General features: G+C 39.7%; 2 protein-coding genes across 4 annotated transcripts in view; one reads left to right on the plus strand and one right to left on the minus strand.

Moving 5' to 3' along the window:
• Positions 1-15,492, plus strand: part of TSTD2 (thiosulfate sulfurtransferase like domain containing 2) — a 136,880-nt gene that overhangs the window by 77,963 nt on the left and 43,425 nt on the right. The gene's annotated exons all lie outside the window — the stretch shown is intronic.
• NCBP1 (nuclear cap binding protein subunit 1) overlaps positions 1-15,492 on the minus strand; it is a 37,487-nt gene that overhangs the window by 2,745 nt on the left and 19,250 nt on the right. For all 3 annotated transcript variants that reach the window (XM_058672547.1, XM_058672548.1, XM_058672549.1), the window contains 12 exons: positions 15,227-15,324; positions 14,746-14,809; positions 12,531-12,641; positions 11,328-11,392; positions 9,697-9,759; positions 9,416-9,490; positions 6,851-6,954; positions 4,779-4,901; positions 3,970-4,072; positions 2,991-3,084; positions 2,203-2,306; positions 1,095-1,209 (listed from right to left, as the gene is read on the minus strand). In XM_058672547.1, the coding sequence (XP_058528530.1) occupies positions 1,095-1,209; positions 2,203-2,306; positions 2,991-3,084; positions 3,970-4,072; positions 4,779-4,901; positions 6,851-6,954; positions 9,416-9,490; positions 9,697-9,759; positions 11,328-11,392; positions 12,531-12,641; positions 14,746-14,809; positions 15,227-15,324 (1,119 nt within the window). The remainder of the gene's footprint in view (positions 1-1,094; positions 1,210-2,202; positions 2,307-2,990; positions 3,085-3,969; positions 4,073-4,778; positions 4,902-6,850; positions 6,955-9,415; positions 9,491-9,696; positions 9,760-11,327; positions 11,393-12,530; positions 12,642-14,745; positions 14,810-15,226; positions 15,325-15,492) is intronic.

Here is a 15,492-nt window from a genome sequence, read left to right on the forward strand (position 1 = left end):
CCGCGGACATATTGTAAACCTGTGCTGTTATTGGAACTATGAGCTGCATGCAGCTACTGAACCCTGGATAACGCGGATTATATCCTAAATTTAATTTTATTGTTTTATTTAAGCACCCTTGAACAAATGAACTTCCCTGAGCCTCAATTTATACATCTATAACATGACACTATAAACCTTGCAGTAGTTTAGGTCCGAGTGTAGATTTATACCCGCATGAGTATTCCCAAGTCCATTTACAGACTGGTACTCACACCAGCTATAGGTTCATATCACTCTGGTAAATACACATAATGTGAGAAAATCTGGTCAAGTGAAGTCAAAGAATGCAGCCAGCATACCACGTCTCGCCAACATGGCTAAATACTAAAGTTCTTACTACTTTTAGTAGTAATTGGTCAACATGGGACTAACTGCTTCATCATTCAATGATCGGCATCTCGTCTTCCCCTGCTCAGAGACTTTTCAGAAATACAACCACATTCATCCCTTCTCTTCCTCTTTTAGGAAATACTAACAGGAAAATGATTCTGAAATGGTAGATTATGGAGAAGTAAAATCTGTAGCTTCCTTAACAGGTTCACCCTACAACAGACTACCTGCTTCTTTCTCCAACTTTCTGTAAACAGCTTTACATAACCAAGCTTCAAAAAAGCAGCTTTAGGGCCCGGCGCAGTAGCCTAGCAGATAAAGTCACTGCCTTGAACATGCTGGGATCCCATATGGGCGCCGGTTCTAACCACGTGCCCCACTTCCCATCCAGCTCCCTGCTTGTGTCCTGGGAAAGCAGTCGAGGACAGCCCGGAGCCTTGGGACCCTGCACCCACATGGGAAATCCAGAAAGAATCTCCTGGCTTTGGATCAGAATTGGCTCTGGCCGTTGTGCTCACTTGGGGAGTGAATCATTGGACGGAAGATCTTCCTCTCTGTCTCTCCTCCTCTTTGTATATATCTGACTTTGCAATAAACAAACAAATAAATCAAACAAAACAAAAAAACAGCTTTATCATCATCAAGCTACTGCTGGATCTTGAATATTCTCCAACACTTGTAGTATACCTTTCTGAAACACTCATGAATTAACCAAGTCTTACGCGTTTATGTTGCCTTGCGAGTTTCTCTTTAGCTTCTTCTAGCTCCTTCTGGATCTTTAGAACGTGTTTATTCATTTTTCGAATTGTGGAATGCAAGATTTCCCAAACAAACAATCTTAAAGCAAAACAAGGCATTTGATTAATACATTAAGTTGTAGATAATAAAACTTTAATAACCTATTCATTTTTAAAAACTATTTTTATTTTATTTCAAAAGACACAGAGAAACTGACAGTCTTTAATTTCCTGGTTCATTCTCCAAATACCTGCCAGCAGTTGAGGCTGAACCAGGATACAGCCATGAGCTGCATCACAAGGACCCAAGGACCTGAGCCACCACCACCTGCTGCTTCCCAAGCGCTCCTCAGCAGGAGATTAATTGGAACCAGAGCAGGGATTAAAACCCAGGCACTCTGCCGTGTGGCGCAGGCATCCCAAGTGGTGACTCAACCACTGAGTCAAAAGCCTACTTCATAAGCTAATCATTCTGGGTTGTTGGTACAATCAGTCTTATTTCTCCAGCAACATTTGTTCTATCATCTATCTCAGTTTCAACCGATTCTAAAGTTTGAGAAATTTCACAAATAAGGACAAAACTTAGTGAGAAATTCTGTGTCTTTGTGGGGAATAGCTGTGCAATGAATGTTCTGTATTAAATCTAGGATCTCATGACCAAGAAGAGAAAGCCCCTCTGCCCCCACAAACATCAGGGTCGAGGCTTTGCCTGTGCACGCCCTGTTGTGCAATCTACCACAATTCTGAGCTCCTGGGATGCATCCTAGGTCTCGTTCCTAATGAGGCAGGAGCCTTCCCAAGTCCATCTGGCCTTGCAGAGACTCCAACACATGGCCAGCTCTGCCAGGTTTTCTCTTCCAATAATTCAGATTCTTCCACAAACCACAACACTTCTACCTGACTGGTTTAGTCTGCATTCAGTTTACAAGCATGATCTGAACAGTCACTGCAACCTAACTGGCTATGGATATTTCCATTAGCCAGGAATCTGCTACATTCAGTCCTACCAAACCGGACCACTAGTGTACTGATCCCACCTAGCTTGGAATAGAATTTGTAGTTCATGTATTAGACACAACATCGTTCCCATTACCTGATAAAATCACGAGACAGTTCTGAAGAGAAGATCCAATTTGCTACTGCAGCACAGTCAACAATCTGTGTACGAATCATCTTATCTACCAGTACAGCAATCATCTATAATACAATTAGAGCAAATCACACTTGCATGTATGCCAAAATAATACTGCTATAAAAGTTAAAGGGGCTATAAAATTAATTTTAGTGGCTATGGAACTAATCAGTTTGGCTTTAGGTCCTGAAATTTATTCTGTCCTCTGCTTAGCCTTAGTACTGTAAGAAATACTATCATATCAATAAAGACTGAATTGAAAAGAGGAACCCTAAATGGCAACACCTGAATTAAAAAAACACATGTAGATAATACTATACAATGTACATGCTTGTAACATCAACCAACACAAAAAGTTAAAATAACTTTATCATAAAGTCTATCTGTTTGTATTGTAAAAAGGCATTGAAATGTTTCCAAAGTATTAAAAATTACTAAAGCTCGAGACATTGGAGATTGCTAAAACTATTGACAGGTTGTTTTGATGATCATTTCCTACCAAATGGGTACAATCCCTGAGTAAAAACATTCATGTGCAACGTGCTGAAGCATGAAGCTCAAAAACAAATCCTACTTGCTCTGTAAGACATGAATTACTAATCCTACATCCCTAAAATGTTACAGACTGATCAGTCACTCTAAGGCATGCTCAAATTTCATGTTTTATAAACTAAAACAAAGGTAACAAATCGCCTAGTTTTTATACTGATAAAATCAGGGAGCCAACAGTTTTCAAAATTAAGTTTTACCTGTGGATGGTTCCTCCAAACCTCAAACATAACTCTCAGCACATGCAACTTTCCTTCATCACTTTCTGCTAGTGTTTTGAATACTTCATGAAACCTTTTATGAGAGAGGAAAAAACAACATATATACTTATTCATGAAGCATTTTAATGTTTTCAGTTATTTATAAGACAACCAAGTATTAACAAGAAATTCACAGCTTAGCACAAGTCCAGGATCCAAGGGTAAGTAAAAGTTAAGAAAAATGTCTTCAGGGCCTGGCACGGTAGCCTAGTGGCTAAATCCTTGCCTTGTATGTGCCAGGATCCCATGTGGATGCTGGTTCGTATTCCAGCTGCTCTACTTCACTTCCAGCTCCCTGCTTGTGGCCTGGGAAAAACAGCAGAGGATCGCCCAAAGCCTTGGGATCCTGCACAATGTGAGAGACCGGGAAAAAGCTCCTGGCTTCAGGCCTGGCTCCTGAGCTGCGGCCACTGCAACCATTTAGGGAGTGAACCAGTGTATGGAAGATTTTCCTGTTTCTGTAAATCTGACTTTCCAATAAAAATAAATAAATCTGAAAGAAAGAAGAAAAGAAGTTGTCTGTAACTGTGAAGTGCTTGCTTTTACTCTAAGCTGGAACCCTGCAGAAAACCCAGACAAAGCCTTGGAATCAGAGATGGGATGAGATGCCACCTTGGTGTGGCTGCCCCAACAGAGCAGGGCTCTCATCCCTGCTTACCCTCCTTTGATAGGATGCTTGGACAGATATATGATTGTCCCAAGGAACCAACTTTTCATCATTTCTCTAAATGTCTGTATGAAAAAGTATACTCTGTGTATGTATACTGTACATACACAAACCAAAGCCCACTGCATCAAATCATACATTGTGAACTTCAGATTAAAACAATTTTAAGTAAATATCACTGTATCCCTGATGAACATTAACAAGCAAAGTTCCAAATGTTCAAGAAAGGCCATGTGCTGCTGTCGCACTTACTTGGCAAGAGCACTGAAGGAGTGGCTGAATGATTTGGCTGCCAAGTGGAGCAGAGTCTGTACAAACACTTCTATTTTTAACGGATTAAAACTGAATCCTTCATCTGAAAGATATGTCATAGTAAGATGCAAAAAATATGAGTACAGGAATTCCTTAGTACCTTGCCCGGAATTAACAGATGATATGCTTACAGCAAAATACTATGTCAGACGTTCATATATGTTTTTCAAATATTAAAAATAAAACCATCACTGATTTCAAATACTGAAAATATAGAATGAGCACAATCTTATTTCTTAGTTTTATGGGACTATTTTCCCTAGTTAATCCTATATAATCCATTTTTAAATTAGTATTTAAATTTCTTTATGCATATTTTCCTTACAGGATGGCAGCATCATACATCAACACAAAAATTTATAAACACCCCAAGCTTATTTCTTAAGATATCTTTAAGATATCTGACAATATCTAAAGTTCATACCACCACTTTGCTTATGTCCTCTGATTACATTCTCTTTAATATCCTAATGCAAATTTCTTTGAAAAATCCAGCAATAAATACCCAAAGAACCATTAAATGTTTATTAATTTTATTCTTGTCATTTTTCTATGATTCTTAGGTAAGGATTTAACAAAACACCCTACCACCAGTGGTTACCCAATTGTTACAATAGACTTGTCATCTTTGTATTTTTGTGCCAGTACTTCACTGTTTTAAACTCTGTAATTTTCATAGTCTATTTCAATATCTAACAAGAAAAGCCAATACACAGCTCCAGCTATGTATGTATACTTTAATCCCTTACCATCATCATCATCCTGGTTGGGGTTTGGTACATCTTTTAGAATGCTAAATATTTCATCATTGGTTGCTTTACTTTTAAAGGCAACAGCCAAACAGAGGGCCACAGAATGTCCAGGCAGAGAATCTAAATACAGAACGAGAGGAAGAGTGAATTATGTTTAAGGGCTATTCTTACAAATGGTTAAATAATAAAAAAGCTTTTGAAAATTCATTTTAAAATAAAACTCTGAAAATCAGCACTTAATCAATACACAGCTCAAGGGATGTTGAAGCTCCTTAGGGATGAGGGCAAGAGGAAAAAGGATATAGTTAATAACCAATTTTACAGAGCCCTTACTTATTCTGAACTTATTTCAAGCTCACAGTTCAGAAACGAGGTATTTATCTTTTATTTTGGCATTGCCCTTTTTATTCTTGATAAACCTGAGTTTGAACCAAGTAAAATTGTTTCTGCTGAGTCAAGTATCTCAATCTACATAAGCCAGATGATCATGTGATGTGACTCCTTGTGCTTTTAGTTCCTATCCAGCTAGTCCTTATTCTATACAATCTGTGCTAGGATATCCTATAAGCCATCAACAGCAAATCTGCTTTCAATATTAGGTAGACAAAGAGGCAATCTTGACAAAGACTGAATTACCAGACACCTGGCATGAATAAAGTCAGGTACAAAAGAATATAGGAAGACACTACTGCTGACACCTGCTGTAACCTTCTCCCCAAAAATGGGAGGGGAAAACAAACAAACAGAAAAATAGGAACCATGTCACTTGCCATGCAGCCTACATACTAAGTGGGATAAAGATATTCACAACACCATAAACGTGGCTTGTTAGAGAATAAACCAATGTATACTTGGACTAGATCCCAGGAAAATAGAAGCTGGAGTTAAAAAGGGGCCTCAAGCCAGCAGTAATGGCACAAATGAATAGGAAAGAACAAAGGGATAAAATAAATCTACGGGTGAAAAAATACATAAATAAAAAAGGTAGCAGCCAGACCAGGCTTTGAGAACTACACAGTAAACAAGAGGAACTCTCAGGATCGGACTGCTGGGCTAGGTTACTCCTGAACAGAAAATGTCCAAGTTCTATGATGGCAGAGGCTGTACTTGGAGATTCCCTGCCCACTATCAGGTAGAACAGTGACTTCTAAGTGTTGCCTGAGTCTTTTCAGCCCATGAAGCACAGTGACAATCAGTATACTGACGCAGTGCACCAAATTGTCTTCTGCGTTTCACCAATCAGAAGCAATCTCATCCTGGCTGGATTTCTAATCTTGGAAACAATTTCCTTATGGTGAAATTTGTGTAAATATTCTATACCTATTAGAGTTGACAACACAGGAAATGTACCTAGCATCACAATTTGTAGGGAAAACAAGTGTGATCAGGAGAACGAGGGAAATGGTGTGAGAAGGTGAAGTCTCTCTACATCATGTGAAATGGAAAGCTTGTGGAAGGGCTCTGTTCAGGGCAATCTGAAAACACAAACATGCAAACACTGCTCACCTAACTCCACCAGTGATGACCAACGTATAGCTGCCATCACTGAGCATACAGACACCAGGCAAAGTACAGAATGGTATCATCAAATTATCATCTCTATCATTACAAGGCAATCCTCAGAGACACCACAACCAAAAATAGAAACAATACTGAAGAATTTACTTCCAGAAGCAGGCAGCCAGATGTGTATACTCACATTGCCAACATCACAAACTTAATTTATTAAATGATAATCAATCCAAGTAATCTCCATCATCACGACACATACCCATTTTCAGTTTACTAAGTTCTGTGAATTCATCTTGCCTCCTACATTAGTTAAAACGATGTCATAGACATAACATTGTAAACAATATCAAAAGAGCAAAACTCATAAGCCAGTGATAATCAGATTACAAGAAAATCTTCAAAACAATGACAGGACAAATAAAATACCAGCTAGTGACAGGCTGCCTTAAACATACAAACTTCAAGCCCTAAGAAAAGTAAGTCTAAATTCTTCACTTTAGCTGATTTCAGAGTATGTTCGTGGAGGTAGGGTTAGAGAAGTATGTTTTATTACTTACTGCTGCTTTCATCTCCATACTTGTAAACGCAGGTTGGATTTGCAGGACATAGAGCTGAGAAGGTAGGAGGAACAATATCTAATATACGCTGATGGTAAGACAACCTGTAATACAAGTAACAGCCTCAGAATGTATCTTTCCATTGTAGCATTCATGGTAAACCCAATTTACTTGGAAAGGAATCTCCAATACTCAGAATTCAGACAACAACCAACAACCAAGAAATGTGAAGGTGGGGGGAAGTCCTTCAAGTTTTGCTTAAATTGGCACAACCAAAATTCAGGCCTACTTTAAAATGCATTGGTTTGGACTGAGATTCGTGGGATGGTGGGTCTCCCGCCTGGTGGACAAGGATATGGTACAATCGTTGGGTGGAGTGGCAGAGACAATCTGAATGCCTGGAACACAGGCTACATTATGCTTAATAAAAACATACCGATGGTAACATGAGCCAGCCTTCTTACTGCCTAACAAAGCTTTTGCAAATCATAGCAGGCCTCAAGGAAAGCTGAAAAAGCAGGAGCTACTTGGCTGGACTTGAGAGGATACATACACAGATACGCAGTTATGTATGGGGACAGCATCATGGCACAGCACGTTAAACCACCTCCTATAACGCTGCTATGCCATGCTGCAGCCCCGGTTCACAGCATTCAACTCCCTGCTAATGCTCCTGGGAGAGTACTTAGACCCCTGGGATCTATGCAGGAGAGCTGGATGGAGTTTCAGACTCCTGGCTTTGGCATGGCTGTTGTGTAATCATTTGGGGACTAAACTGGCAGATCTTCCTCTCATCTAACTTTGCCTTTCAAATAAACAAATGTGTTCAGTGAGAGGGTCTAAAGCCAATTACCTCTGAACAACAAAGAACACATCAAGAGCCCATAAATTCATTCTTAAATACCTGATTGGTTTGACAAAACTGACCCCAAAACTCAAACACTGATGGGATCATGGGAAGGTCTTTAAGTCACCACAGGAGTGGCTCTAAGAGCCTCAGGACTGGGCCTGCCCATTTTCTCGGCTGCTTTTGCACACCCATCACCATCCTCATCAGATGGTCAACTAATGAGTTTTTTTTTTAATGATTTATTTTTTATTACAAAGTCAGATATACAGAGAGGAGGAGAGAAAGATTTTCCGTCCGATGATTCACTCCCAAAGTGACCACAACGGCCGGTGCTGCGGCCATCCAAAGCCAGGAACCAGGAACCTCTTCCAGGTCTCCCACGCGGGGTCCCAAGGCTTTGGGCCATTCTTGACTGCCTTCCCAGGCCACAAGCAAGGAGCTGGATGGGAAGTGGAGCTGCTGGGATTAGAACCAGCGCCCATATGGGATCCCGGTGCACTCAAGGCGAGGACTTTAACCACTAGGCCATGCTGCCGGGCCCAACTAATGAGCTTTTTAAATTTAAACCTCTGAAACTGTGAGCAAAATAAATTTAACACCCTCCCCCCCACCCCCTTGCAGTTTCAGATACCAGCATTCCATATCACAATGAGGGTTCAAGTGCTGGCCACTCTTACTTTGGATCCAGCTTCCTACTAATGTGCCTTGGAAGGCAGTATATTATTGTCCAAATACGTAGTTGCCTGCCACCCACACGGGAAACCAAGACAGGGTTCTGGGATCCTGGTTTCATCCTGGCCCAACCCTGGCTATTGCAGGTGTTTGTGGTATGAATAGGCAGATGGAAGATCTATTTCTCTGCCACTGTGCTATTCAAAGAAATGAATAGAAAGATAGATATTAAAAAAAGTAAAACATCTCTAACAAACTTGATTTTCTCAGCTGCTGATTAATATCATATTCTGTTTTCTGGCAAATAGCTTGTGACACAGACTGGCCAACAGGCTAATCTTCTACCTGCTGGTGCTCGCATCCCGTATGGGTTTAGTCTCAGCTACTCCACCTCTGATCCAATTCATTGTTTATGGCCTAGGAAAGCAGCAGAGAATGACTCAAGTCCTTGGGCTCCTGCACGCACATGGGAGACCTGGAAGAAGCTCCCGGCTTAAGACTGGCTCAACCCTCTGACCATGGTAGCCATTTGGGGCACCAACTAGTGAATGAAGAATCTCTCTATATATCTCCTTTTCTCTATAAAATTGCCTCTTAAAAAAAAAAAGCCTGTATTAGGAGGAAATGCTCAATGATTGTTGGGGACATCAGTAAAATTCAAGTTTTATATAACTCACTGAATGAAACAAACTTGCTAGTCTCTATTGATACAACTGTATAATACAGTTGTTCCAAGGGTAATTTCCTGACTTGGAGAGTTGCATGCTGGCTATGTTGGACTATGATTTTGATCTGAGAAAAACAAGTAGCAGATTGTGAAGGATGTGAATTGGCCATTATGTTTGTAGCTTGTTCTCAAAAGGTTAAATACAAGATCAACAAACTGACTGTACAGAGAAACAGGGGTGGAAAGGAGCATCAGAGCAAATGGGACAAAATGTGAACAGGACATAAATTTACTTGCACCATTTTGGCAATATTTCTATATACTTGAAATCACTGCATAGTATGAGTATTTGGTACCGAAAGCACAAAGAACTTACCTCATACATTTTTCTAGAACTTCTCTTACAAACTTTGGTTTGGGACTTTCAAGATCTTGCGTAAGACAATCTGACCTAATGAAGAAAAGCAGTTTTGTAAATTTTATATTTGCATTTATACATAACTTGATCTTAGTTGCAAATAGTTTCCTTCTATGCCATTTACACATGGTAGATAAACTACCAAGTAAATATTTCAGACTGCCGATTTTATGTTACACAGTTTGAAATAAGGACAGTTTTGTTACTTTAGACAAAAGAATGAAAGACATCACCCTTACCAATCTTCCCAGCTCCAACGGAACTGAAAGTTACTTAGATGGTGAGAAAACCAATTAATAAACCTACGTAGAGAAGGGAAGACAAAGAAGTGGTCACAATTTAAAACTAATCTGTATCATTTTTCAAACAGATAAAGACTTTAATTTTACAGTTAATAAAAAGAAATCCCCCACCTGCAACTGTATTTTCTGCTACTTTTCTCTACAAATTCTCTAATTCATTTTTAACAGTCCCTGTCTCACCCCTCTAACAGTGCTATCTTCTATTCTTTCTAGGTAACTGAATGACACGATCGAAACACCTGTTATATGTAGGGACATTTCTATGACGAAACTGAGCCCCCCCTCCTCCCCCCAAAGGAGATACTAAAGAAATTGCAGACAAAACACTATACAAATAGAGCCATAGTAAGCATCTTACCACTTACCACTTCAGGCTCTTTTAATTATACATACAAAATGTCATGGACTATCCATTTCCCTTAAATATAAACCTGATCCTGCCACTATAATATTGTATAATGGTATGAACTTTGGAGGAGCCCTGTAAGTATTTGCTCAGTGAATGGCACAACAGGAATGCTCAACAACTGTGATTTTGTTAAATAGACCAAAGAAAAAAATAGGACATCTTACAGCACATCTCTCATATGTCTAGAATTCCAACCACTGAAATTATCTGAGATAACATCAGTGACATAGGACAGCCCTGATAATTTTCAGATATGGAATTTAGGGAGATGGATATGGGAGAAACGTTCAACATGTGTCCTTATTTGGAAAACTGACAGAGGGCCTGGCGGCGTGGCCTAGTGGCTAAAAAGCACCTTGAACGCCCCGGGATCCCATATGGGTGCCGGTTCTAATCCCAGTGGCTCCACTTCCCATCCAGCACCCTGCTTGTGGCCTGGGAAAGCAGTTGAGGACGGCCCAATGCTTTGGGACTCTGCACCTGTGTGGGAACCTCCTCCAGTTCCTGGCTCCTGGCTCCGGATCGGCACAGTATCGGCTGTTGCGGCTCACTTTGGGAGTGAATCATCGGACGGAAGATCTTCCTCTCTGTCTCTCCTCCTCTCTGTATATCTGACTTTGTAATAAAATAAATAAATCTTTATTAAAAAAAAAAAAAAAAAAGAAAAAGAAAACTGACATAAAGAATACCACCCAATGAGGGTGACCACACAGACTTCACCCAGAAAAATAGTATGTAGTTACCATAGATCCTTTTTTGTAAGTTAATAGTTATGAAGCTAAAGGTCTGGAAGGATTTCTTGACAAAGCTAAGTATTTTAGGAGATAATATCTATTCATGTCTGTGAGAGGACTTGAAGTCACAGATGCATTAATAAACACCATTAAATTCTCCTACACAGGGATTAGTGTAAAATCCATTTTGAAAGCTTTGAAAACTGAAGACGAAACACTTAAACAATGAATTAACTAAATATGGGCACTTGGCATTGAAAGCTAAATTAGAAAATACAATGTCTTAATACAATAGGTAGGTGCATACAATGGACATGTCATTACTGAAATTTGAGGAGGGTAAAAACTATTCTCATCAAATTTGTTCATAAAGCACAGTGAGGGGAAGCTATTAAATTAAGTGTACAAATAAAGCATTATTATACCTGTCTACACATGTAGTATTCATAGTGTCCAAACGCATATATAACATTTCAGTTGCTTGTGCCAACTGTGGATATGATAAGGAAAACTTCAACTTCTCTGAAGTAACTGTTGACAGGAAAATAAAATGATTCCTGCCTTTTTAGAAAAAGTTCATTTTGATTTGAAAGGTGTAGCAGCAGCTGGGAGGGGAGGGAGAAGGAGAAGAGCAGGGGAGGGCTAAGGGAGAGGCAGGAGAAGCACACGTTCATGAACTGTTTCTCCCTCTAAATGTCTACAACACCAGGGCTTGGCCAGGAGCCCAAAATTCAATCCAGATCCCCACATGGTGACGATACTGACATACACCTGCTGCTTCCTGAGATGCACATTATTAGGAAGCTGGGACCAGATCTCAGTGAGAGGCAGCCAAAGTGGCACTGAAATTCCTGCACTGAACATATGCTCCCCTATTGGAAAGTATCAATGTACAATGAAATGGAAACATACTTATGCTTGAAATAAATACTTAAGATGAAGATTGTCAAAGTGCACAGAACTAGTTTGATGCTGTTAAGAAATAAATACAATGAAACAGTCCAAGATAAAATACTATTTCAACCAAAATATGGTTATATTACCAGGTGAAAACAGACTTTTCAAGACAAAAATCTATAAAATATAATCACTGCAAAGTGACAAAAGGTTCACTTTACCAAAAAGATGACTAATGGAACCATAATAAAAAATAAGGAAATCAGTAATTGTAGTGGGAGATTAATCTACTTCTCCCAGAACCTCAGAGAAGCACAAAAAAAACCCAAAGCAAACAAACAAAAAAACAAGAAACAGAGATAGTAAACATTTTAAATACTATTAAGAGACCTGAACCTTTAAATGACAGAACATTCTTTTTGTGTTTGTAGTGAAGTTACATTTACAAAGCAAGGGAATGATTATCATATCAGCAGGGTTAGTGCACATGTACAAAGAGCCCTCAGGGAGGACAAAGGGAGTTTGATGGCATGGCAACAGCCCCTGTTGTGACATGTGGGATGGATCAAAGCTAACTGTATCATGTCCCTCTACTTACACACTCCCTTTTTTAGCATACAACTACACATATGCAACAAAGGCATACTCTCATGCACACACACATTACATTACAAAGTTTAAATTCACAAGCAGAAATACTTCATAATCTCTTAAACAACAATAAAGGATACAACTTGAGGCAGAGAGCCAGGCTGAAGTTTACACAGTTCAATGAGAAGTGTTGTGTACATTACATCAATATGAGGGGGTGCTGGAAGCTGGAACAGCTCTGCAAAGATCACCTACAATACAAGCCAGTGTCATTAACTCAAAACAAAGGCTCTCTCTGTATAGCCACTACCGAAAAGTCTTACTCCTAAATTTTAACTTGACAGCATTTGTAATGAAAAAAGAATGACCTTTTAAACCTTCAAATTTTGCCCTCTTAAAGACCTGTAGTTGACTACAGAAAATGAATATACCTCTGCATAACTAAAGAAAAAAATTTAACACTTGCTTGATCTACACTCCTTCCAGTGGACCATGTAATTAATTCTTATATGGAAACAGCTAGGCTTACTGAAATAGAGTTTAGGGAGGGACTCAACAGATCAGAGCTTCATTCCTGTAATCCTTCGTTAATATCTGAGGATATGAACAGGTAATAATTAAGTCATCCCACCCCACTACTTGGAATAGATGCTAGATCTTTGCAGCACTCCAAGACATCTTTGCCATGCCTCCTGTTCAGAGACTTCTGGTCAATCCAGGCTCCCCACATAAGTAGTAGTCCACCTACTCAGAATTCTTTTTTGTTTGTTTTAAAGATTTTTATTTATTTTTATGGAAAGGCAGATCAGATATATGGAGAGGACAGACAGAAAGACTTTCCATCTTCTGGTTCACTCCCCAAGTGGCCACAACAGCCGCAGCTGAGCCAATCTGAAGCCAGGACCAAGGAGCTTCTTCCAGGTCTCCCACATGGGTGCATGGTCCCAAGACAACTTTCAGGCATCCTCTACCATTCTGTGAGGCCACAAGCAGGAAGCTGGATCAGAGTAGGGCAGCTGGGACATGAACCGGTACCCATATGGGATCCTGGCGCTTACAAGGTGAGGATTTAGCTATTGAGCCACCACACCAAGCCCACACCCAGAATTCTAAAGCCCTAGCCTATCTCCTCCTCTCCTGTCCCACCTTTCACACTCCTAAACTTCATTCTGCTAAATTTCTACACTGTGCAGACTTGAAATGATGTACTCTGTACTTCAACTGACATGTCAAGGAGCCAAGTTAATAGCAAGAGTAAGCTCAAGCTTAATTAAGTTAGGACAGATAATAATTTTCACAGACTACTGTTTATTAATAAGTATAAAACTGTGGGCCTAGTGGCTTAAGTCCTCGCCTTGAACACACCAGGATCCCATATGGGTGCTGCTTCGAATTCTGGCAGCCCTTCTTCCCATCTAGCTCTCTGCTTGTGGCCTGGGAAAGCAGTGAAGGACAGCCCAATGCTTTGGGATCCTGCACCCTTGTGGGAGACCCAGAAGAGGCTCTTGGCTCCTGATTGGCTCAGCTCCAGCCATTGCAGCCGCTTGGGGAGTGAACCAGTGGACAAAAGATCTTCCTCTCTATCCTCTCTGTATGTCTGCTTTTCCAATAAATAAATAAATAAATCTAAAAAAAAGTACAAAAGTGTAATATAAAGGTGAACTTTGATATACCTGGGCTCTCTCAAGAATTCCTAAACCTAACAGGGTAAAGCAGTAACTACTGATCTATGTGTCAAGCGGAAAATTCTGTGACACTGATCTCTGCAAGCTGTACAACTGTACTACTATGACCCTGTGTATGGTTAAAATGGATGAAAGCACTTCTGATCTTCATACTTTCAAAACATTCAGTTATTGAGATTCTATATTCATTCCTACCCTATTTTACAGAAAATTATACACCAGGCAGGTTTGATGCTATTAAATAAGAGGCCAACTGAGCAGACATGTTACCTGCCTTAAGTAATACAATTTGTCTCTTACATATTTAAGCCTTTTATACATGTCAAGAGGAAAAATCATAAAAGTTTGACGTTAACTTGATAATTACCCATGAATGCACAATCCTTGATAATTATCCATGAACGAAGATATAGTCTATAAATACTTTATAGGCAACTCAAATTCCATTTGTCTACTGGTCTCAACAACCTCTTATCTTTTACTAACACTGCTGACGGAGCACCAACACTGACAGCAACTTCCTTATTCCTGTGTTAATTTTCAGTGCCCGACAAGCGGCAAAAAACAAAACAAAACAAAACAAAACAACAAAAAAGCCAAGCATAAATTAGATTTGAAAGTCAAAAGAAAGGTTCTGAAATTCAGAACAAGCTCCATGTGAAATGCATACCTCAACTATGTGGTAATTCAAGGGGATCTTGTTCTTCCCTGGATAGCTCACTAGCTGTGCAGCACTATAAAAAGTAAAATTTCAGTTAATAAGTAAATAGGCACACTTCTCAAGATCTAACAATATTTTACTAAAAATATACTGCCCCAAAGCGTGGGTACCTAAATACTGGAAAATAGGAAAAACACTTGGCGTCATTTGTTTCAAACCAAAAATAGCTTGTCCTCCAATAATATAGCAAATATCCACAGAATCTGCCCCACCCAGCACCTTCTGTACACTGTTGCATAGCACCTCAAGAGTAACACTGAGGGAACGGAGCCTCCAGAACCAAGTGTTTCCCAGAGACCAGTTTTAGTTAGCAATGCAGGGAGTTAGAAGGACAAAAAATTTTCTTACATTTCCAACATGCATTTTGCTCTTATCGAATCAAGAAGTGCTGCTCTTTTTCTATCGGAAAGCACCATGGAAAACAGCTTACCAAGTCTTCCTTTCCTTCCAATGGGACTTGATGATACAGTGAAGATTCTCTTCTATTACAAATCTTTCCACCGAATGACTCCCTGGCATAACAGGACCCTGGGAAGGAAAAACAAATATAGACACAACTAGAGAAGGGTATAATTCTTCTTCTATTTATACTCTGAGGCAAAAGATGGCTGGCACACTGCAGAAGCAACTACTGACCAATATAATTAAGAACAAGCTTTGAGGCCCAGTCTAGTTTCCTTTGGGCAACATACAACA

Source organism: Ochotona princeps, chromosome 14 (assembly GCF_030435755.1).
Source record: "Ochotona princeps isolate mOchPri1 chromosome 14, mOchPri1.hap1, whole genome shotgun sequence".
NCBI lineage: Eukaryota > Metazoa > Chordata > Mammalia > Lagomorpha > Ochotonidae > Ochotona > Ochotona princeps.